Source organism: Haemaphysalis longicornis, unplaced genomic scaffold (assembly GCF_048455015.1).
Source record: "Haemaphysalis longicornis isolate Haplotype H1 unplaced genomic scaffold, Haemaphysalis longicornis Haplotype H1 scaffold_11, whole genome shotgun sequence".
In the NCBI taxonomy this organism is placed as follows: Eukaryota; Metazoa; Arthropoda; class Arachnida; order Ixodida; family Ixodidae; genus Haemaphysalis; species Haemaphysalis longicornis.
The window spans coordinates 126,416,761-126,440,031 of record NW_027526214.1 but is presented as its reverse complement, the minus strand read 5'-3'; the positions used below and the strand labels follow the sequence as shown (position 1 = coordinate 126,440,031).

Below are 23,271 nucleotides of genomic sequence, written 5' to 3'. Positions count from 1 at the left end.
TCCCCCACCCCCTTTTTTTCTTGTGTGTGAATTATACATGCTCCGCATGGTTCTGCTGTTGTTCTATATTCCAAGACGTGGCTCCGAAATAAAATCAACTGCAGTAAGTGCGAATCCCCAAAGCCTCTCCTGTGTTTCGTCTAATTTGAGCTGAATTTATTTCGGAAAACGCGCGGCGCGCTTTTCAGGTGCTGGAAAGCTGGAATCCGAGTTCCTAACGAAATAGTTCCGATACAGTGAGTTTGAATGCAGAATTTTGGCACCCGTATTTTGCACGGAGAACTAGCTAGCACCGTTTGTTTTTGACACGAAAGTGTTTTATGCCCGGATACACAAAGATTTTGGTGACGTGATATCCGTCACGGAAGTGACGTCGCCAGAAAAAGTGGCATTGACGCGGCGGCGCCCGGTTTCAATCCCACGACTCTCTGACCGCGACAGGGGGTACGTGGCGCTCTTCCCACTGCTCTACGAACGGAGACATCAGCATATGCTACGAACGCGCCCTATGTCCTTCCGTATGACTGATTTAGATGGCGCGCGCCGTCTAGAAGAGGCGAAGCGAAGTAGCGCATCACACCGCTAATGAGCGCCGACAGTCGGCGCCTCGATGCCGGCGCCTTCGTGTACGGGGGACTCGCGTGAACTGAGGCACCCTCCCCTGTTTTTTGTTTCTTGCGTGTCGGTGTCCCTTCGTCTGGCGGGGTCAGGCTGGCGAACCCTTCGCACAAAGAGGAAATTTCGTTAACATTCAACTGCTCCTGTGAAGGCCCCTTTCACTGTCGCGTTTTGCCGGTTCCTACGAAAGAGGGATCGACCACACTTTTTTCGGTTTTCACCCGCAGGCGCGATTTCTCACTGTGCAGCTGCTTTGCACAGATTTCCAGCTTAACGGATATTCCACTGCCGACAGAAATTACCGCGTGAGCGGCCGGCAAAAGTTTTGCCCTCTATTAACACAGCTCAAGCGGTGTGCACACGCGGGAGCCTCTGAGCGCGAAAGTGCGAGCAGAATCATGACGTCACCGCGAGCGCAGCTCCGTATCCCCTCGCGCACACGAAGGGCGTGCCTGTCAGCGGAATACCGGTGTCGCGGACCGTGTCAGGGGGGCGGGGCGCACCGGGCACCCGCACGGCCCCGATGCCGTGCATGTAAGCAAACACACACAGCCGGGACGATGCGTCGCGCGGCTCCGAGCAGTTCCTGCTGCATTTCGCGCCGAATACGCCGAGCTGCGCCCGGAACCCGCCGCGAGCCGGTCGAGGAGGTCGTGCTGTTCTGCTGGCGGAGCAGCACCGCCGCGATACGGTGAAACAGCCGGAAAAGCCTCGTACATGTGGTCTGGCTTTAAGCGCTTTATTTTTCTACTATAGTACAAAGTCTAAGAACAAGAAACGGCATGTCACTGTATCCCATTCCTTCAAGTACCAATTCTTGACATGCTCATTTACCTACCGACAATGCCTTTCATTGAGTACTACTACAGTTCAATTAAATCTCCCGCATGAAAAGCATTGCTTTCTGCCCATCTTGTATTGCCTCCACATCGGCAAAACTGTAAAATTCTCTTCACTGCGGAGCTTTTTTTTTTTTTTTTTTTTTTGGCACCATTTATTTGATTCTTTGGCCACCGTCTTGGGCACAATCAGCATTCTGTATTTGCGTAACCGCAGTTTGGCTGAAACGATGTCTGTTCGACTGTCGAGCCAGAAACAGAATGAAATTGACGAAACGTGCAACAAGGTCAACACTCAACAGCAGTGCAGTAAAGCGCTCCGCTGAGTGTGCGTGCTTAGTAACTTTACGAGCACACAAAAATAAAAAAAAGCGAATTCTTGAAGACCAGGACGCCCGTTCACTCGCTTCGTTGCCATATACACAAGGGTCTCTAGAGTACAGTCGGGTGCGATTTTAGTGTTATCGCGTAAGTGCGACTCCTTCAAATGAAGCAGACGAAACAGCAGCTTAGCAGATGTTGAATGTAACGCTTAAAACAGAAAGGATGGTAAGTTGTGGGGGGGAGGGTATTGTGCGAGTGCGCTCCCTGGCATTTCATAGTTCCGAAACGAACCGCTAGGCTTCTGGCACGCTTGGCCATTCCATGTTCGCGCGACAACCTCCCAATCCTGCTTGACTGTACTTTATAGCTGTATTGAAAAAAAAAAATTATTCCTGACTTTCCTAACGGGAAAGGTAAAACAGGCGAATCTTCATGGTGAACACGCTATGGTGGACGGGGGGCAGTGGGCGACCTTGTGGCGGTGCTCCCGTTGGGACACCTCCAGGGCCTTCCACCCTCTCCCCGGCCCTCAGAGCGACGCTCGAACCCAAGAATACGTGCAAAATGCGCGCCACTAGCGCGTCGCCCTAAAACAACACCCATTTTTTTTAGAATTGAGCCCCACACGAACTCCTGCGGCGCCGCTTGCGAAGGCTAGCTAGCCGCGAGCGCTGCTTCCGGCTGTGCACGAATACGGACGGAGGCGGCCACGTGATACGCGGCACGGGGACGCAGTGGATGGATTGTATCCCCGGCCGGAATCCCTCTTTAAGGAAGAGCAGGGGGCGAGGGAGCCTTCGCACCGCTGCCGACGTTGCCACGGGCAGACGTCAAGTGGGAACGTGGAGACCGCTCGGCCGCTGCGCCCCCGCACGGCTCCTCGGCGGGTGCGCGCTGTAGAACCGACTCCACAGCCCGCGGAAGGATGCACTATAAAAGAGGGGCGACTCTGCTACAGCAAGCGAACTGAGGCGGCTGGAGCGCAGTGTGCGAGGGGCTTGCGAGGAATGTCGCGTTGCGGACTTCCAGAGCCGGCGCAAGGGAACTTATCACGCGTTCCCGAAGGCCTGCCAGTAGATCTCCCTTCTTTGGTTGTTTATCAGGTGCGTTTATTAGACAACAAGACGTACACGTATCAGTGTCGGTGTTTTTTTTTCTTGCGTTCACTGTTGTTTCTTTTTTGTTTATTCAATATGCGCGGTTAGAGCGAACCTCTGACGTTGCGTATGGGCATACGGAATGCACGGGAGAAGTATATTCTTCGTGGTTGTGTAGACAACCACGATTTGATTTATTCAGGAGCTTTCTGCTGTTGAGATCACGATCAAACGACAAAGGATACGTCGGGAAATAGTACGGTACTTTTCTAACTTGGGCTTACAAGAAGGAAAAATGTCGTAGAATGCATTCAACACCTGAACGAATTTGTCGACGGCATAGACGACGTATACAAATAACGTGTTATGACGTCATCCTTGGTCAGAATGCGCGAATTTCATGGTTGTGCGTCTCAGCCGTGCCGCATTTCTTTTTTTCTGTTTTTTGGCGGGGGGCCTAGATTCATTCCAGCCTGCGGCGTTCATCATCAACAACAACGAGAGACTTCACTGCAGGATGAACGCCTGTCACATGACCTCCGACCGCTCCTTTCCTGCGCTGCTGTCTCGCCTTGTCCCTCCGGCGTTGTCGTCGTCGTCGTTGTCCGCCCCTCCCCCATTCTCCTCGCCACGCCAGCTGCGCTCTCCGCCGCTCACCCCCTCTCTCTCCGATAGCGAACTCTCTCGCGAGGGGCATTGGAGTGGATTGGATTGGCTTGGATTGGATTGGATTGGATTGGATTGGATTGGATTTGGAGTGGATTGAATTAAAGTGGAATTGGAGAATAATGGGGGAGGCCTTTGCCCTGCAGTGGGCGTAGATAGGCTGGTGATGATGATGATGATGGTGAGGATTAAAGTGGATTGTGTTGGATTGTGTTGCGTCATAGCCGCGGCACGTTGCGTCATAGCCGCGGCAGACGCGCTGGGGCCGGCGCATGTGCAGTACTCTCTCTTCCGCGGTCCTCTCCTTCGGGCGCGCTGCGCATATAACCGGTGTGCCGTTCTCCGGCGAAGCAAGATCCACGCTTGGCTGAAACACCTACAGGCCACGCCGTTTTACAAGTACGCCAACGTCGTCATTGACTGGGACCGGCTTACGCAGTACCCTCAACGTTATGCGCGCTATAAACGCGGTCCCTTCGCCGCTCCGCCTATGCGTCGCATCTACACAGGGGTTCCCGCGAGGGGAGGTGGGAGTTTTTTAGTTGATTGCATTCAAAACGCAGGTTGCACCCAGTCGAAAATGACAACAGAAAAATTTCTGTAGTACGTCGTTTGTCGTATTTTTGCGTGTCGTACAGTCGTACCGTCGTAGTCTTGTCGTACAGTCGTCGTGTTGTGTCGTCATTCTGACATTTGTCGTGTGTAGTATTCCTGTAGCAATTTTGTTGTTTTATCGTGTGTTGTAGTCCTGTAGTGATCCTGTAGTATGTCATAGTCCTGTAGTAAACCTGTAGTGATCCTGTAGTATGTCGTAGCCCTGTAGTAATCCTGTAGTGATCTTGTAGTATGTCGTAGTCCTGTAGTAATCCTGTAGTATGTCACAGTTCTGATGCTCTACTGCGAGAATCATGCCTGTCTTGTCGAAGTCCTGATGCTGTGTTATGTATTCCTGGCGTCTTGCAGTCCTGACCTGTCGCACAATGCATTCATAACAATTCTGTTGCAGCAAATATCAGTATTTTTGAATCCAGCCTAGCACTGTATTTGGGCTGTCCACTGTAAGTGAACAGTTAAGACAGCCCAAATATGCCACGAGCCCATGCACAGGCAAACTGAAGAGAATACAAACATTTTATTTTAGTTTCCTTCATGCACACACAGCTCCAGGCTCGAAAAAACAAGTACAAGTACCATTAGAATTGGCTTGCCGAAGGCTGAAAGTGCACCGTCCCTAACTACACACATTATGGATGATCCGCACAATTCTAACGCTGCAAAGTTGTCTGAAGCTGCAAAAACCTTATAGTAAATACACTATATTCCCAGGGAAAAGCCACCAATAGCTACAGGCTGCCACTAATGAATTGTACAGCTGCAGAAAGCCACAAAAAAACTATCAATGCACACCTCATGAAGCACAAAAATGACATTGCAAATTACATCCACCATTAAAAATGCCGCCATTTCTCACAATGACTGTTTAGTATTAAAACGGTAGAGACACTAGCTCTGGTGTTCACACCAGCCAAATTGGCAAATAAGCCCATGTACCTCCTATCGGCGCAGATCAGCGAAATTCTGCGCGAGATATCTAGCCAGAAGCTTGCGGCGCTTGTGCATTTCAGCTTGCTCGCAGACCTTCACTTGGAGGTAATGCCAGAAGGAACCTGCATCGATAGGAAAAAAAAAAACGAACATTGATGCAAGACAATGACAGGCAGCACAAAAAGACTGAAAATCATACTGCTAATACTGTGTCCTTAAACTGCGCCATTTTATAAAAGCTAAACACGCTTCTGCATGCTGAGCAATAAGAAGTGCTCTCTATTGCTGATAAAGTGCTTTTCACATTACTGTGCCTATTCAAAAACGTTCAATTTAAACGATACCTTGCAAGCCCCTTTCCACAGCGTTCCTGGCAATTCTGGAACAAGTCAAGCCATTAGGACTTAGCTCAGAAAATGTCCTTTCAAAATCAGTTTTGTTTTCATTTTTCAACAAAAACGTGATTTTTGACATGCATTTGCATCACATGGGTGCAGAAAGGGGAGTGGTCTTTGCGCGTCACTGCTACTAAAGAACAATGCATGCCAACCGTAGGTACTCTGTATCAGCGTTTGGTTTTTTATTATCAGGGCATGAAGGGTGAATCAGATGATAATTTTTAAACGTCAGGTTTGCAGTCACACAGTAATAACCCCTGAAATCGGCTGAAAATATCAAGCAGTGCCCGTTTGCAAAGTTACTTCACGATTTTAGGCAGTCTTATTGCCTTTGCGCACATTGTTCTTAGTTGTGTTGTAGTTCTACTTACCACAGGACCATTCAAACAGTTAACAAGTTTCGGTTTTGTTTCTGCATCGCAAAATTCATATTTAGTGTTACTCTGCAGTTGCTCAACTTCAAGCTTACCTGCCATAGTGCCTTGAGCATCCGCTAAACATCCTCACAAAAAAAAAGCATGCCACTCCTGATTTCCCCCTCACCCTAAAACGTTTTCTGCAATAAGAACTTCCGATGCAAGTCAAAAGATAACGCCCAGTCACCAGATATCAGTTCCGACGAAAAGAGCACTTCAAACCGGCTTTACACACCCCCAGCTGTCCGCCTGCCAGTTTCGTTTCCATACAAGGGTATCTCCAGAGGTCTAGTGCTGCTCCTTAATTGAAATGTCTATTCGGATGGAGTCTCCAATACCTTTTGTACTGTTTCATTTCAAAAATGTTAGGTGCGCTGCAATGCATGAGGCTCATAGTGCTGATCTTTATTATCGCACAACAGCTACTTGGGCAAAGTTTGCGGGGCACGATTTTAGCACATTGCACCGCATTTCTGTAAGCAAGGCTACAATAGCGAGTCAGAAGGTGATGATAAACCGCAAGTTTGTTTTCAGCGATAACTGACAGTGAACGTCAACAAGCATCAACCACGGAGTTACGTTTTCAACTCCATGCATGTTTTTCCGCATCGCGTGCTTGTCCCGAATACTGTGCTGGCTGTAAATGCAGTCAGTCACTGACAAAATGTTTTTACGTCACACGGGGACACATTGGTGCCTCTGATAATGTCAAATCGCCAGATTTCTTCCAGGGAACCACCCAAAATTGCCCATGTTGAAACGCAGGTTGGACTTCACCGCATGGCACGGGCACCACGCGTGGTAATTTTTTTTATCTTAATTAGTTCTTACCAATGATTTTGCAGAAAAAATTTTTTTCTTGGACCCCTAAAAATCGGTCAATTTTCCAGTGCTAACGAGAGTTAAATTACTACAGTGTGACATCATACTCATAAAACTTTCCCCAAAGAGTTATATATAAGCCAGCTCATAAATCTCTAAGTAAAGTTAAGCAACGATAAAAGTTCAGCAAATTAAACACATTAAAAAGAAAAAGTGCCGATACTCCCTAATGCAAAATTTGCGCGCAGCGTGAACTGCAGTCTTCTCAGTCGAGGTGCGTAGTTTCCGTGTCAATTTAGAAAATCAAACTATCAATGCAGACAATCAAAAATGCCTCTGTTTCAGTAACTGACCATTTTGGATTAAAAGGACCCTGGAACACTAAACAGTGTCAGTAAACCTGCACAATGTTTAGATTACACTGCCAGGAATACCTGAGCCAAATATTACCAGTCCATGTGAAGCGGTGAGCACACAAATCGCGAAAGACGGGGAAAAACCAACCGCGCACTCTTCGCTCTTGGCATGGCCTAAATGACGTCATTGCGGCCATGGCTGTTCAATTGGCTGTCGCTGGTCAACTTTGCGACTCATTTCTCACATTTCTTGTGAGGATTCGCCGTCATCGGCGCTGTCTCTTCTATGCCTAAACATGCACGCGCAGTTTGGTATTTCTTTTGCTGAGTGCGCACGGAGTTTGAGTGAAAAACTCAATACTCTCCTTTCAACGAGACCACTAGGCAACAATTGCTTATTGCTTCAAAAACGCTCTACCAGCCTGAGCGTGCGCTTGCAAGCAGGCAGCCATGCCTGCTTTTTTGTGGCACCAAACCAGAATTGACTCCCCCCCTCCCCCACGTTGCAGAGAATACTCCCCAGCCTATGATATGTCCAAGGACGCCGAAGAGAACGCTGCAAGCCGCCCCCCTCTCCAGGAGAGAGCACACAGCTTTCGTTGCGTTGTCCGCAGTCGAGTTGAGAGAGAACAACTATGCGCGATTTCTAATCGTGCATAGTTTTGGTGACAGTCAAGGGCTTTTCATAATTCTTGGAAGGGCGATTTCTAGGACAATAGACTTTACCCCAAACTACATTCCGAGTAGTCGATGGCAAGTGCTGCAGGGTCCCTTTAAAACAGTAGAGACACTGGCCTAGGTTTCCAGCAACCAAATTAGTAAACATGTACCTTCTTATTGGTGCAGATCCACGGACCCTCGTGCTAGATATCTCACTAGCAGCATGTGTCGCTTGCTCATGTCCCCTGGTTCGCAGCCCTTCATCTGCAGGTAGTGCCAGAAGGGATCTGCATCAATAGAACAAAACAATACATGTAATGCAAGACAATGGCAAACAACGTAAAAAGACTGCAAATTAGACTGCCAAAACTGTGTTTTTAACCTCTGCCATTTCATAGAACGAAACACAATGGCTCCACATAGATGAGCTGCGAAGCCGGGCGCAGTCGACGAAGTGCACGAAACAAACCACGTTTGTTCATAATTTGCAAGGCAGCATACTTACCAGTCGTTTTACTGAATTAAACTTGGACAGACTCGAGCTTTATTCTAGCAAACAAACATGGGGCTGTCTGTTTCCCTTACTGTGCACGTAGCACACAACCCAATTTGCTCGACCAGTGAAGACACCAGACAGGTCGCATTTGGCTGTTCGACATCCATGTGTAAGGCTCCACATGTAAGAGGGTGTGAAACCTATAGTTTTGCATGCACGACCTACCCTCCTTCCTCTGGTCCCCACATGTGCACGCGTAAACCAGCAACCGCTTATATGTGTGTGCTTAGCAAAAACGACAAGAGCAGAAAATGGCTTCACTGGAATAAAACCCGAAGGGGGGGGGGTTTGAAACACAGACTGTTTCGCAGTAAAACGAATGCTCCCCGTGCTAAAAAAGTGGTGCTTTTCTCATTTATATTACTGCAGAGCATAACATTACACTCATAAAACTTCTCTCCAAAAGTATATGCCAGCTTGTAAAACTTTCAGCTAAAGGGGCCATGCAGACACATCACAAGTTTGGTTCATTCGAAAGATTGCCACGTTAAAATCATAGTGACACCACTTTCATCCCCAAATAAGCTATATAAATAAGGAAAAAGGGAATGGCCATGCAACCCACTAGCTCATTTCCCGCAACAGAACCTAGATATCCTATGTGCCCAGCTGTGCGATTGGCTGAGGCCGGCAAAAGCAAACACAAATTAGGTACGGCTTGCAAGCTTTCTAAATGAGCTATTTGCGCATAAATGCAATGCATATTCATTTTACAGCAGTACGAATGGTGCGAGAAACAATAAAAGTACAAAATACACATAAGCATAGAAATTTGATGAGCACTGCTGTTGGTACTGGGCACACTATGCTTGTTGTAGCTGCACAGCAGTCCGCCGCTTTGGAGTTGTCTTACGTGACTCTGTTTGGCGAACATACCCCATGTTTTACAAAACGATTACTTTCTACAGTAGCAAAAACAAGCCAAGTTCTGGTACTAACAGAAAGAAAGCGTTAAACACCTACTTTCTTCACACCCAGCGCCATAGAGGGCTCGTGCTGGTAGTGCCGCCAGGCTCGTGCTGGCGCAGCTGGTGTCGGGTGCTGGTGGTTCTGCAGGGCTCATGCTGGCAGGGAGCTGCAGGCCATGTCCACTCTTTTCACTCCCTGGAGAGGTGCCTGAGTCACATGAAAAAGTGTTGCACTCTTAAAACAATACGCAGTACAGGCAATCAGTTTTAATAAAGGCTGTGGCTAGCGTTCCGTCCAGACGGAACGATATACAAGTGCTAAAGTTCCGTCCAGACAGAACAGGGCGCTGCGGGTTATCCTTCCCTCCAGACGGAATACAACTGAGAGCTTAGCGTTCCGTCCCGACGGAGCCGGCGTGAAATTTGTACAGTTCCGTCCGGACGAAAGCAAAACCGGCTGATTAGACGCCCTGCTCCACCTTCAGATGTGGTGTAGGGGTTGCTCCTTGGATAAATGGCAGTATTGTACCGGGTTCGATTCCCCCCGGACATGCTTGGTTTTTCTTTTTTTTTTTTGCGTGGTTGCACCAGCGTTATGCAACAGCTAACTTCTTGCCCACTTTACAATTGACGCGGTGAGAGCAGTCGGTCTTGATTTCGCACTCAACCGGCTGCTCCGCTACCGCTCAATAGAGCCAAGGCCGACGTGTCCATCGCCAGAGTTCCGATCGCCTCTAGTTCGTAATGGTGATTACTAATTAACGGTTCTTCTGGCTAGTCAATGAGCGGAAGCGGTTCATTCAGCTGGGTAAATATCAAGAACGACTGCCCTCGCTGCTTGTTGTGAAGCGGGGTTTTTTTTTTGACGCCCGCGTCTTCTAGCTGCCTCACTCAGAAAATGATGCGCGTCGCGCGCGGCAGTGGGAGGAGCCTGCGACTTGCGCCATTGGGGAGGCACGCGCCTCATGGCGGCAGTTTCGAAGCGCTCGACTCAGCCGGCTGGCTCCGCCAGCATAGACCGCCAGAGATTTTAGGCCACCACCCCGGCAGATACTGCATGGGCGCTTTCACTAGCTGTGCGGATGATGTTTTGTAGTACCGTTCTCGCCCAAAATTATAAGCTCCTTTACCGCTCAAGCAACTTCGTGCATGTCTTGAGCGGCATTTTGAGCGGTCGCTCGTGCTCCCGACACCATAGTTTCCCTACACCACTTCGATTGATTGATTGTAGGGTTTAACGCGCCGACGCAACGCAGGCGATGAGGCGCGCCGTAGTGGAGGGCTCCGGATTAATTTTGACCACCGGGGGATCTTTAACGTGCGCCGAAATCTCGTACACACGGGCGTTTTTGCTTTTCGCCTCCATCAGAAAAGCGGCCGCCGCGGCCGGGAATCGAACCCGCGACCTCGTGCTCAGCAGCGCAACGCCTTAGCCACTGAGCCACCGCGGCGGGTCCCTACACCACTTCGCGGCCGAAGCCGCCGCCATGTTCCTGCCACTGGCCGCGCCGGTCGCAGCGTACCAGTGGTTCCGCTGCAGCGTCAGCGCGCCTGTGGCGTGCGCGGCGCATTTTCGCGGGCAGAAAATGCTCCGTCCGATCACCTTTCTTGAGTTTTGTAGATTTTTACCCTACCGGTCAAACCACTTCTGCTCATTGACTAGCTAGAGTCACCGTTACGAATCACCATTACGAACTAGAGGTGATCAGAACTCTGGCGATGGACACGTCGGCCTTGGCTCTATTGAGCGGTAGCGGAGCAGCCGGTTGAGTGCGAAATCAAGACCGACTGCTCTCCCCGCGTCAATTGCAAAGTGGGCAAGAAGTTAACTGTTGCAAAACGCTGGCTCAACCACGCAAAGGGAAAAAAAACAAAAAAAAAAAACAAGCATGTCCGGGGGGAATCGAACCCGGTACAATACTGCCATTATCCGAAGCACAACGCCTACACCAAATCTGAAGACGGAGCACGTCGTCTAATCAGCCGGTTTTCCTTTCATCTAGACGGAACTGTACAAATTTCACGCCGGCGAACGCTAAGCGCTCAGACGTATTCCGTCTGGACGGAAGCATAACCCGCAGCGCCCCGTTCCGTCTCGACGAAACTTTAGCACTTGTATATCGTTCCGTCTGGACGGAACGCTAGCCACAGCCTTTAATAAATTGCTCCGCTTTTAAAGGAATTTAAAGTTTGGTCAATACCATTCTCAGCACGCACAAAATCGCAAACAAGTCATTCTACATAGGTGCAGATTGTCCTTTTGTGAGACTAACAAGTCACTTTTAGGGTTGGGGCTGTATGAAAAATATAGAGCAGTAAGTTGTGTTGCCCACTCATAGTCACATTGTTAGCAAGTCTGCTACAAAACATAAAACAGCATTGCCGTGTTCCTGCACTTTCACTGGAATTGCAGTTTTATGAATTTTTTTTACTAGGCCTTCTCTTCCAAACAATCTCATTGTCAAAATCCTTTACAGCGAGTAAAGCACTTTCAACGGGCAGTAATTTATGCAGTGCCTGCAAAAAGGCCATGGCTAGCAACTAGATAAACCAATAGCTCAAAATCTTCGTATAGAAGCCACGTGACAAGGTCGTGCTGCAGGGCAGTTTTGTTTTCACCCACCCAAAGAAAGGAACCTGTTCAATCAGGCTATAGGCTCCTTAGATGGTAATGCCACATGTTTGAGGAAGTGAAACCTTCCTGCAACAGTTGACATTACAGCCAACTAAGCGTGATAGCAACTGCAGTATCTGGTACGTTGCTTAGCTCATAATAGTGATAAGAAGCCATGCACACAGATGGAGCATTGTTTACGCACTGGTGAAAAGAACTTGCCGGCCACTCCATGTTGAGTGATCGCAGCCCCCGCATCTCGGCCTCCAATTGCACGACCCTCTTCCTTAAAACTGCTACAGGGTCTTGGTCCCTTGCGGCAGCTCGAAGAATGATGTCGACCTTCGCTGATCTTTTCTCTGCCTTCGCAGTTTTTTTGTCTGCCTGCAATGAGAGGTCAAGAGATAACATGCCATACTTGTTCCGAGCCTCGTCCACCATAATGACACCTATTTAGAGCAACAAGCACACTTCAGTGTCATTTTACACGTGTTTAATGATAGTTATGAGGTCAACTTTCATGCAAATATTGACTTCCCCTAATAAACATACCTGAAAGCGGTGGCTATTCTAGCGCCTTGGCATTTATGTGCGTCATGTTCGATAAGAGCATTTACAAATAACATTACTGCAGTGGCTGCTGGCAAGACGGCCTTCACAGAAAAACCACGATTTCGAAGCTCGTACAGTCGGCAAAAGGTTTGTCTATAACGCGCGAGCGGCGTGCTCTAGACTGCGCGCGAGACACTTAGTGAGAACGCCTGGTTTGACACCGGTAGAATGCGAGCATGCGCGACCCGCATCAGCGCGACGGTTCTTTCCCTTGTCGCTGTGCCCGTCGCCTTCAATTCCGTACCTTCTTTCGTCGTGAAAAGCGCTGCCTGCACTGCCGGGCCGGGAAACAATAGCGGAAATAAGAGATTGGTAGTAGAGCGTTGGCTGCGTTTAACTACGCGCAACGCTTTTTTTGCGGCGCCCTACACAATTTAGACAGGAGTGTTTTCCTGTATGCGAGACAACGAACGACAATAGCAGAAAACGCATCGCTGCCGGTGTTTTATAGTATTATTATTATTATTATTATTATTTAAAAATACCTTACAGGCCCTTGTTGCAGGGCATTGTGTAAGGGGGGTAACAAAGAGTGAGTGTCACGATAGAACTGTAAGGGAACATCAAACTTTGAATGAACTTTGAAAGAATGGAACAGCAAATAAAGAGAAAAAGAAGAGAATGTGCAAAAAAAGTCACTTGAAGTGACACATACATGGGAACATTGCAGGTGGGAAGGAATGCAAATATGCGCAATACAACTTAGTAAAAAACACCTACTACACACGATAACTAGTAACTAGATATCGGGCCGTGATCGCTTGCACAGTGCACTGAGTATTGTGGCGTGAGCCCGTCAGCAGTGACATGCAAAGCCGAGCCCTGAAACCGGACAGTGGCGCTCAAGGGACTCATGCAGCTATTGGCGGAACGATAACGCAATGAACAGCTGTGCGCCAAGGCTAACGCAGACGAAAAACTCGCACAACGAGCGTTAAGGCGGGTAATCTCCAGTTTTGTTTTCCGGCCCGGCAGCGCAGGCACACAGCGCTTATTACGGTAAAAGAAGGTGTGGAAGCCAAGGCGACGGGTGCAGCGAGGAGGGACACAGCCATCGCGCTGATACGGGCCTCGCATGCACACATTCTACCTATCTTAAACCAGGCGTTATCACTACGTGTCTCCCGCGCACTCCGGAGCCCGCCGCTCGCGCGTTAAAGCCTTTTGCCGACTGTACGTGAGAATGTGGCTTGGCGACTACTCGACGCCGACACGAACAATGCAGATGAATTCCTAACCCGACTAACTGGTAGCCAGCACAGTCCTGAATAGAGCGTGTTACGTGGAAAATGTGCAAGGTGGTAATACGAGCCATTTTCTTCGGCGTCGGCGCCATATACTGTGAAGCGGATCTCCGCGCCTTCCGACGGCACAGCCGGCATGCCGATATTCATTCCTTACTTTCTGCGGTAGTGGCAGATGTAAAACTGCTAAAAAGCGCTCAGACACTGTTATGCACAATTTAAGGGTAAGAACACTTACCGGTCATGTGAACGATGGTGCCGTCGAATAATCTTCCCGCGTCTCGCTGTCGCCGAGCCAAAACACTTCCCACGCCACGCTCGTAGTCGTCGACGTCCACCACAAAAAAACTACGCTCGTCCGTAGGCCCAACGACTTCTCTTCTACCTTCCAAAACATACTGAACGAAAACGTTACACGGTTACGCTTTGTTACACGGTCACACTACGTGCATACGACAACGATCGACCAGCGCAAGAAAAGAAACGCGGCGTAATGTGCGTTGCCATGTGTGTTGCAACAGTGAGGGCTGCGGCTACGGCTGGCTACGGCTTCAGTCGGCCTATATAGGCGGCGTTGGTTGATGCCAGAAGATGAAGCCGATGAAGCGATACATGAAAACTCAATCATTTTGGTTGTAATAATGAACATAATTTATTAGCGGGTTACAAACCTCTTGATAAAAATTAGCACTGTATTAACCAGTGATAGCAGCTTCCAACTTCAGCACGGTTCTTTCATGTGTTATCACAGTCTCACAGTCGTCACACCATAGCACACACATCATTTTCTGCACCGTGTTTCTGCACTGTGCTCGGCTACATAGTATGTGCGCTGATTCTCTTTTCTTTTTGCAGTGGTCGGGGCTGCTTTAAGGCCCAACCACATGCAGAGCACTTTCGGCGTTTTCTCGCGTCGACGTCGTCGCCAGAAATGCACGGCTACGCGAGCTGACGCCCGAGCGACGCCGATGTCTACGCTCGCCAGATATCGGCGTCGACGCAGCGCGAGAGAGCATCGGAAAGCGGGCGACAGCGTCCGTCTTCGCGTGGTTTGGGGGCATTCCTTTCAGCAGAAAACAATCGATTTATTTTTAACTTGCGGTAATCGGTTGCCTTGAGACAAATTGCCAGCTATTTCTGTTCGCAAGCGCTTATCCATTTGTGGCTTGTTCGGCTTTCAACGGGGAGATCGGGGATCTGCGATTTAAATAAGGGAGCTCTGGCTACATCGCATCCAGTATAAGCATAATGTGGCTTGTCTGCAAGATCGGTGCGTGACGAGCAAGCGTTATCAACGCCAGAATTCTAGCGGCGCATTCCCTTCCATTCGTAGCTCCCGTGGCTTGCGCTGACCGGGGATGTGCGATAGCTTTTCTTGACTCAAATGAGGGACCTGTGGTTACATCGCTCGTAGCACTAGCATTATCGTCCTCGGCTCCAAGATCGGTGCGCAAGAAACAAGCGTTACCACTGCTCAAGTCTCTCAAACACGACCAAAACAAAACACATCCGACACTATTTGTGGGCAGCCTCGTTTGGTACACCGAATTCTCTGTGCCTGCCTGTCTCCTTGTGTGGTCGAGGGTTGGGTGTCGGACTTTCGTTTTGAAGTCCGTGGTTCGAATCCTCAAAAGCTTTTTTTTTTTTTTTTTTATTTTTCGGCGAGGGTTTGATCAGTTTTTTTTTTACAGGGTACAGTCAGGGTGCCAGAGTACCTTGCCTTTTAACCTACAATTGACGTTCGACGGTAACCTCAGTACCAAGGCAGCGCTGAAATTTGTTTTGCTTACACTTTGAATTCATGCACCTGCATTAGGTACATAACATGCAGGTTAAATCAAGAAGCAACTAAAGCAGTTTTGCGAGGTGCGTCTTCGTTTATCATCCTATCTTATTTTGTTCAGATTTGACCATGATGACTCGAGATACATTGCCAACATACTTATATAGCAATGAATAAATATGCCAAGTGATTTTCTTTTTTGCTAAAGCTAAAGTCTTGATAATTGCAGTTCAATAATCGATAATAACTGCTCATAAACGACTTCAACAGGATGGCAATTGACGTCCAGCAACGCCCGCTGACGCAGCTACTGGCGCGCGACTTCGCCGGTCTCATGCGGTTGCTCGCCCTCTCCTGAGGGCCCGCGCGTTGACGCCGAACGACGCCGACGATCGCGCGACGCGTGATTTCGCGTCCATGTGGTTAGGACTTTATTGTGGCTGCTTTATTGATTCTCTTTTAGTTTTGTCATTGGTGCTTCACCTGTTCGCCTGCTGCCACGATGTGGGTAGGTGTGGAGTTTGGTTTCAGCTTTTTTTCTCACGTACAATTTGGTTTTTATGGAAAGAAACTTCTTGGGCGTTCGCACCTTTTTATTTTTTTATTGGCTGTGAGTTGCGGTGTCGGGTTTAGGGCGATATTGTGTGTTTTATTTTGTTAGTCGTCGTGTTACAGCGAGCAAAATAGTAAACTCAATTCTGCTCCCGCGTCCCCGGTTTTAAAATTGGAAGTTTCATTTCGTCGTTGATTCTGTGAGCAGGAAAGTGGTAAAAATATTCTCTTTCATCGCAAGAAATAACCACATAACAGCTTTGCAACTGCAGTTGCAAAGCTGTCCTCACGACAGAATTATCTTGTTCGACTGTTGGCTGTTGTGTAGACAGATTCATGTATCGCGACATATTTTGCCACGGCAGCCCCATCTGTAGTGACGACAAGAATCTGCCGTCACGACAGCCGGCTTTGCTACTACAGCATTTTTGTCGTGGTCCTGTTGCAACTACAGACGTCACGACAGCATTTATGCCTCTGTAGTTACTACAAGATTCTGTCGTCACGACAGCCAGCTTTGCTACTACAGCATTTTTGTCGTAGTCTTGTAGTAACGACAGACGTCACGACAGCTGGCTATGTCACGACAGCATGATGGCTGTCGTGACGACAGGTAGTTCTGTTGGGACTACAGGAATGTTTGTCGTTGAGAAGATTGACTCTGTCGTTACGACAGAAATGTGTGTCGTAACAACAGAAAACTTTGTCGTAACGACAGGAATTCTGTCGTAACTACAGAAATTGTGTCGTACGACAGGAATTCTTGTTGGGTTTCTGTCGTATTCCTGTTGACATTTTCGACTGGGCAGCTGTCACAGGTGCGCTTCGGCATGAATTATTCGACGTGAGGGCGCAGAAGCCGCAGACTGAGAGTTTATTTCCGGATTCCTTGATTCCTTGATTATTTGCGGATTACTTGACAAAGTGCCGATATATTGGGCGAAGCAACGCATAACAATGTAAAAAAGTAAGAATGCAGGAGCCATTGAAATCAGTGAACGGGAATGACCAGCCAAGCTGCATAAAACGCACAAATAGATGGTTACACACATTTGCTAGTCCAATCAACTAGTAACGGTGCTGACTTTGTGATTGTGGCTTTGTGATCACTAAATGAAACCTGAAATACCCTGGCGGACAAACGTTCGTTTTCCTCTCTCTGAAGCCGACGTACTGGCAGTAGGCGGGAAATCGGTAAACCAGCACGATGGACACTAGGGAAAAAGTTGGCATTTTTTCGGCATATTGAACGGCAGCGTGGTAGACACAACACGAGTGAAAGAAGACGACCGCTTCCAGACAGCGACGACCTGCCGTCTTTTTACTCATCCCGCTACGCTGCCGTTGAAGACGCTTAAATCGGAAACGTTCGCGCTTTCACCGTGAATTGAGTAATTGTGACAAGCAAATGAGACATCGGGAGGTGAAATACTCTTATACTCTTCTTAATGGCCAATGCCATATGCAATTGTTTTGGGGAAGCTTTTATAAAAGAGATTCAATGCCATTTCATGCTGAGCATTTGTGATAAAGTTGGCTTTGTCGCAAACATTTTTGTAGCACTTGATTTGTGGTTGACAAACACGAAAAATCCACGGACCATTAGCCATCAACAGTTTCGCTGTCAAACTTGCACTGCTGCAGGAAAAGGTCTCCATTGGTGAGCGGCTGCCAGGCAAGGCGCGAGAACGGTCGGCGGTCCGCGCAGGGAGACCGCTGTCCGTCGAATGCAAGCGGCCAGACGTTACTGTGGATGCGCGCTTTAACCACCGCTAAGGCTGGCCTCATTTCGGCCAGTCCCGAGGCTGAACTTGGCAGCGAATGTTTGGTGCGGCCGTTGCCCATTTGACCCGACCCCGCGTTAACTGCCATGGGCCTGGCTGATTTCAACGCTCTATCTGGTCGGCTTATTACAATGTGCATGCTCAACAGCTCTGACACGCTCTTCGCTATTTTATAAAATAGCTGCTATGCTTTATAATGATCGACGGCTGAAAGATCGTTACACCCAACAATAGGCGGCACTCAGCCTCCTCTGCTGCAGGCTGATTGCGGCTGACATGGTTCGTTCGCGTTTTCGTCGTGATGCGGCCACGAGTGCAATTTTGTTCAGAACGAACGAAGTAGCCTCTGGTGAGTCACTCATCTCCGTTTCGGCTCCAAATGACGTTTTTTTTAACCTGCACAATGCGCGCTGCAGCGAGCTAAAATGGGTAGGAGTGTCGTGACATGGGCTGACACTAAAGATGCACGTGAGCATTCCAGTTGTACGAAGGCCCAACTAACACGGCCCGGTGACGCTTCTTGGCGGTGGCCTAATTAAGCCGGCGGCCGGAAATCGCCGCACCTACAAGATTATGGGACGTCGCCTCTGGCTTTCTTCAATATCCGGATTACCTGTCGTCGTTGTTGTCGGGACAGAGCAGTCTTTTCAATGCACCAAACTTGCCTTCCAACGCTCCACACCAACCGTATTGCCGGAAGACAGGGGAACGCCAATGGGAGGTCGAGAGACACCTACTTCAATGAAAACCCTCGGATTTATCATGCCCTTCCCAATCCCTTACCCTCCTCCACCCGCAAGACTCCTCTCTGCGTTAGTGATTCATTCTTCTTGTCCATGTCAGGGAAGCGCGCGATAACGGACCGCGCCGTCTGCGCACCTGGCGAGCAAATCGGAAGTCTGAGTTTCACTCCATCGCGATTGAAGCGAGAAGCCCAGTCACGTTAGCTGGCGGCGATGCTATTTTGTCAAGTAGCAAAGATTAGGGAGGGACACTGCGAGCCCCAGTGGATTGCGCATTCCTTGCAAAATCGTTGCTGAAAAGCAAGCTTCGTGAAATCGGCTGAACGCAATGCTCTACGGGGGAGATATGCCTTGCGCGCTGGTCAAGAGAGGGAGAGAGAGAGCTCTATTATATATTGACTGGAGAAGTCAGCCGTGGTAGCAGCGTTGCTTGCTACTCCAGATGGGGATGATTAAAGGAAAGTGATGATTGGTTGATTGCAGGGTTTAATATATGCGCCGACGCAACTCAGACGATGATGCGCGCCGTAGTGGAGGGCTACGGATTAATTTTGACGCCCTGGGGATCTTTAACGTGCGCCGAAATCTCGTACACACGGGCGTTTTTGCTTTTCGCCTCCATCAGAAAAGCGGCCGCCGCGGCCGAGAATCGAACCCGCGACCTCGGGCTCAGCAGCGCAACGCCTTATCCACTGAGCTGGCGCGACGGTTGATTACAGGAAAGTGGGGAAAATGGGGAAATTGTGGTGGCAACAATGAGAGAAAAAACGACAATAAAATATAAAAACAGCTCGCATGAAAACGCAGCTGAAAAAAAGTAGAGTAAACGGTGCCAATAAGTAGAAAGCGCCAAGCCAACAAAAACAAAAAAATGCGTAGATGACAACGCAAATGGCTATAGCTGTAGTCACGCGTTCAATTAAAAAAATTAAGCATTTTACCTCATCACCCAGTCATTTCTCTCCGGCATCGAAGTGGTATTTTTCATAGAGATTACCCGATTTCATCTCCATTTTTTAGTGCGAATGCACTTTATAAGCGACCCCAAACCATCCACCGCCGGCGTCGGCGGCGGCGTCCGCAGTGCTCCTCTATAAAGAAAGAGCATCCGGCGCCAGGTTTCGATCCGCGGACTTTGCGGCCGCAGCGCGACGCTCTACCGACCAAGGCACGGACGCGACGTGATATCAGCGTTAGTGACGCGCCTTATATCTTTAACGCATTCAAACTACGTCGTCAGCGGCGTGCGTTGGCGACTCAGCGGCGTTATAGCGGCTTGATAACTGCGTGGTGTACACGTGATACTACAAACCCGATGGAAGAGATGGAAGAGAAGGCGGCGAGGCGGTGGGCTGCGGGGGCCGAGCGCAAGCGCCGCAAGCGGGCCGACAACCGTGCATTCGCACTTTCACATTCTCCCCCTCGGGGAAATGCGGGGGAATTTTTTTTGTGCAGAATTTCTACCTCTTCTTTTTCCCATCCTGAAAATTGACTCGGCGCAACCTTCAGTGATGTTGTTCATGGACTCCCTTTTCATGTGCATGCCTCCCTCTTCTGAAGATCCTATGCGCAAAACTTTCTATTCCGGCGTCCCCACTCACGTGCGCGAAATTCGGCTTGTATGACTGCGGCTATGACCCTTCGTGAATGCGCTGATATGTTAGGTAAAACGGCATTGGCTTTACCGATTGTAGAGGTTTTCGCCCGCTTGCTTGCGTGTTGCTATCCAGTCATCGCCAAAACCTGTTGGCCCACGACGCCTGTGATCACGGGCTGCACACTTCTTGTGAACGTGAACAGCTTAGGTTTTGCTCGAAAAGAAGTTTCTGTCAAACTTGCTCGCGCGAAGTATCGCTGACAGCTTTTTTGCTGTGGTGTCCGCACACATAATCGATAGCCGTATCGGGCAGATCTGACAACCTCTCCCTTGCGCCACTTTTGCGACCCAATTGAACCTGATCAACATTTCTTGCTTTTTTTCTGAGGATTTTGTATTCATCGAATAAGGCTGCTGGACACTCCCCTGCGACGGCTTGGACTGCAATTGACTCTTTCAGTGCTTTTTGTCGTTTGGGGGCACAAAGCTGGGCCACTGACATACGGATGCGTTCCACGCCGTCCCCTCCTTCACTTCGCAGATGCCGTGCTGAAGATGTTCCGATCAGGCCGACTGTTATCTCGCTTTCCCACTCCTCTTTCTTTCCTGAACATACAGACTTCATTCTGTTCCACTCGTTTGCCTTAACTGGTTGATTTCCGTTAGAAAAAAAGCTAGAAATATCTTCCGAAGTGGGCATGCGCCTATTTGTGTGCCACCGCTACCACCCTCGGGGCGTAGGCCCGAAGGCCGTCCCAGCCAACGTTTTTAGATACTTTTTCAGTTCCGCATCTCCCCGCCGCGGCCATGGAGAGAAGGCGGCCGGCCGCGACTCTCGCCACCGCGGCGCTGCGGTTGCGAGTTGCGCTAGGAGAGCGAGCGTCGTCTGCTAGCGGGGAGCGTTCCGCTCGCCGTCTCCGGTCCTCGCCGCTTCTGGCTGCGTACTGAATAAAATAACTGTTCTCGGACGTTGCCCATTATTTTGCGGCGGCCGTTGCAGTTCGAGATCTATTTGAAACGGACGGTATTATGCAAGGAGTCGTGTACGTACGCGCAAGGATTTGAAGCGATGGCTAAAATATCAAGAACGACATCGTTTTACATGAACGTTCGCGTAGCAGTGGCTGTCAAGCGTGCGCACAAATTCTTTTGCAATGCCAATTGCGCGAATTTATTGCATCCCGAGTGATATTTTTTCACACGACTGTTGGAGCAGCTTCCCGTTTCGTAGACAACATAGGTGATATCGTGTCGCGCAACAACGCTCTTCAGGATTGTATAGGCCCCGCTTTCTTTCGGGCCCAGTAAAAAAGTTTGCCGACGCTGCCCCGGTTGCTGCCGTTCTCCAGTTGGCTGGGAGCCGTATTGCCGCCCTATTCTCGACTATCTGTGCAAAATCGGTGCATTGCTGGGGAACAGGCGTTCTGGAGAGCTCCTCTTGTCGCTCCTTGGGAAAGTGCTCTCCTTTTGTAATAACCTAGCTCGTGCGCAGACCCTACTGTTCTCTTTTTCGGAGACCGCCGCCGAGTCTGCTTGCTCAACAAGTTGCTGGTACGGTTGGGAAAGTTAACGGAAACTGCACTTTCCTTCAGTGCCCAGTAAGCCTGGCCGATCTCGACGACTTTACGTTAATGATCGCAATATCCTCTTCGAGAAAATGTAGTCCACATACCTTGCGCGTTTTGCCGCGCTTTGCCCGCGCGGGGAATCGCTCTTTTCTATTGGGTGAGAAGCTACGGATCCTATGACCGCGCTAAAAAGTGACACTTCTGAGTGTTGCTTCTGTATCTGCTCGTACAGCCAGGTGCGGAGCACGTTGGCATTGCGGTAAGCCAGGCTCATCAAAGAAAACACAGCGTCTTGCGGAGTCACGAAATCCTCGATGAAATCGGCACTGTTCAATAGCGTCACAAACTGAACGCACTGAAGGGGCAAGGTTAGCGCACGGGGGCCAAAAACAAACGCAAACGAAAGGACTAAACTTGTAGAGACACTCAACTACGCTGAAACTTTGAGCATGCATATACGCATGCGCGTATATTCATGCTCTTTTGCAAAAGTGAACTGGGAAGAACCAGACAAGTGGCAAACAATTTCGTTGTCTTCTGTTTATTGTAGCTGCTTGCTTTCAAGAATGTACGCAATTAGCGGATGTGTGCGCCCACCCACGCACGCACACCAAACATGTGGAGCGCTTAACTAAGTGGTTTTCACCTTCCTGCTCCAGTCGGAAGGAAGGCATAACGTAAACCGCATGTGAGCGCTGGGATGTCAGCGCGCAAGAAAAGCTGTGTGCGCTTAAACCTAGAACAGGCACAGAGAAGAAAAATCGGCACCACATGAGAACGTCGACTTGCCGGAGAGCGCGTGCAACGCCGTGCAAACGCAGCGCGCGCGCGTGAAAAAAAAAAAAAAAGAATGGCAGAATATAACATATATCCCGCAGGAAAAAAAACTACATGGCGTAACACGTTACGTAGGGTTGCTGGTCACGTGATTTTTATCGCTCTTGGATTCCTTCGCCCTCGTGCAAATGCCGGCCCATCCGTAGCGTTCCGCTTCGGCATTTCGGGTTGTGATCTGGCTGCGTACTCGAAAAGAAATAACTGTTCTCGGAAGTTGCTCAACATTCTCTTGCCGCGCGCGCGCTATTCCAGTTCGCGATTTATTTGAAACGGGTCGATTATGCAAGGAGTAGTACGTACGCCCAGTGATTTTTAGCGGGGGCAAAAATACCAAGAACGAAAGCATTTTAACTTAATTTTCGCGTACCAGTAGCTGTCAAGTGCGCACACAATTTCGCTTGGCATGACAATCGCGCAAGTTCGTTGCAGCACGAATGATATTTCCTGATAACCATGCGCAGCAACTGCATGCTTTCTTTATGAAAGACATCCGCGTATCCTTCGTAGTTTCAAAGAAATCAAATTGCGCGGGTAAAGCTAACCCAAAATCTTTGAGATTTATATTGTATGTTTTCTAGTTATATTGTGTTAGCATTAAGAATTTTTATTTTTGTTCATTTGTCTGTTTTGTTTCACTATTTTTTTAGCATGAGGCTAGATTCCGTTCTCCTCTTGCACATTTTGTAAAGGGCATAAGCATGTGCCTCATGCACGACGCATGTGCCCAGTATC

The 23,271-nt window shown here is 49.0% G+C and overlaps 2 protein-coding genes across 6 annotated transcripts in view; both read right to left on the bottom strand.

Moving 5' to 3' along the window:
* The window catches only part of LOC144161002 (phenoloxidase-activating factor 2-like), a 118,292-nt gene that overhangs the window by 50,896 nt on the left and 44,125 nt on the right, over positions 1-23,271 (bottom strand). The window lies entirely within an intron of this gene.
* Positions 4,662-14,423, bottom strand: LOC144161001 (uncharacterized). Of its 4 annotated transcripts, XM_077692070.1 has the most exons (6): positions 13,914-14,420; positions 12,042-12,203; positions 9,261-9,413; positions 7,912-8,028; positions 5,434-5,468; positions 4,662-5,211 (listed from the first exon to the last, which is right to left on the bottom strand). In XM_077692070.1, exons 1-4 carry the CDS (start codon positions 13,918-13,920, stop codon positions 7,916-7,918), a joined length of 435 nt encoding a protein of 144 aa, XP_077548196.1. In that variant the 5' UTR covers positions 13,921-14,420; the 3' UTR covers positions 4,662-5,211; positions 5,434-5,468; positions 7,912-7,915. The 4 variants fall into 4 exon arrangements, 3 of the variants coding, with proteins under 3 accessions (XP_077548196.1, XP_077548197.1, XP_077548195.1); XR_013320468.1 differs by lacking the exons at positions 5,434-5,468; positions 13,914-14,420 and adding an exon at positions 12,372-12,548 and having other exon boundaries at positions 12,025-12,203; XM_077692071.1 differs by lacking the exon at positions 5,434-5,468 and having other exon boundaries at positions 9,261-9,397; positions 12,038-12,203; positions 13,914-14,423.

What these genes read in the sequence shown, in the direction of transcription:
- LOC144161001 (XM_077692070.1), bottom strand. An exon ending in CACTCAACATGGAGTGGCCG is followed by an intron (nt 9,414 to 12,041) that starts GCAAGTTCTTTT and finishes CATGTGACTCAG; the next exon opens with GCACCTCTCCAGGGAGTGAA. An exon ending in TGGCGCTGGGTGTGAAGAAA is followed by an intron (nt 8,029 to 9,260) that starts GTAGGTGTTTAA and finishes CTATTGATGCAG; the next exon opens with ATCCCTTCTGGCACTACCTG.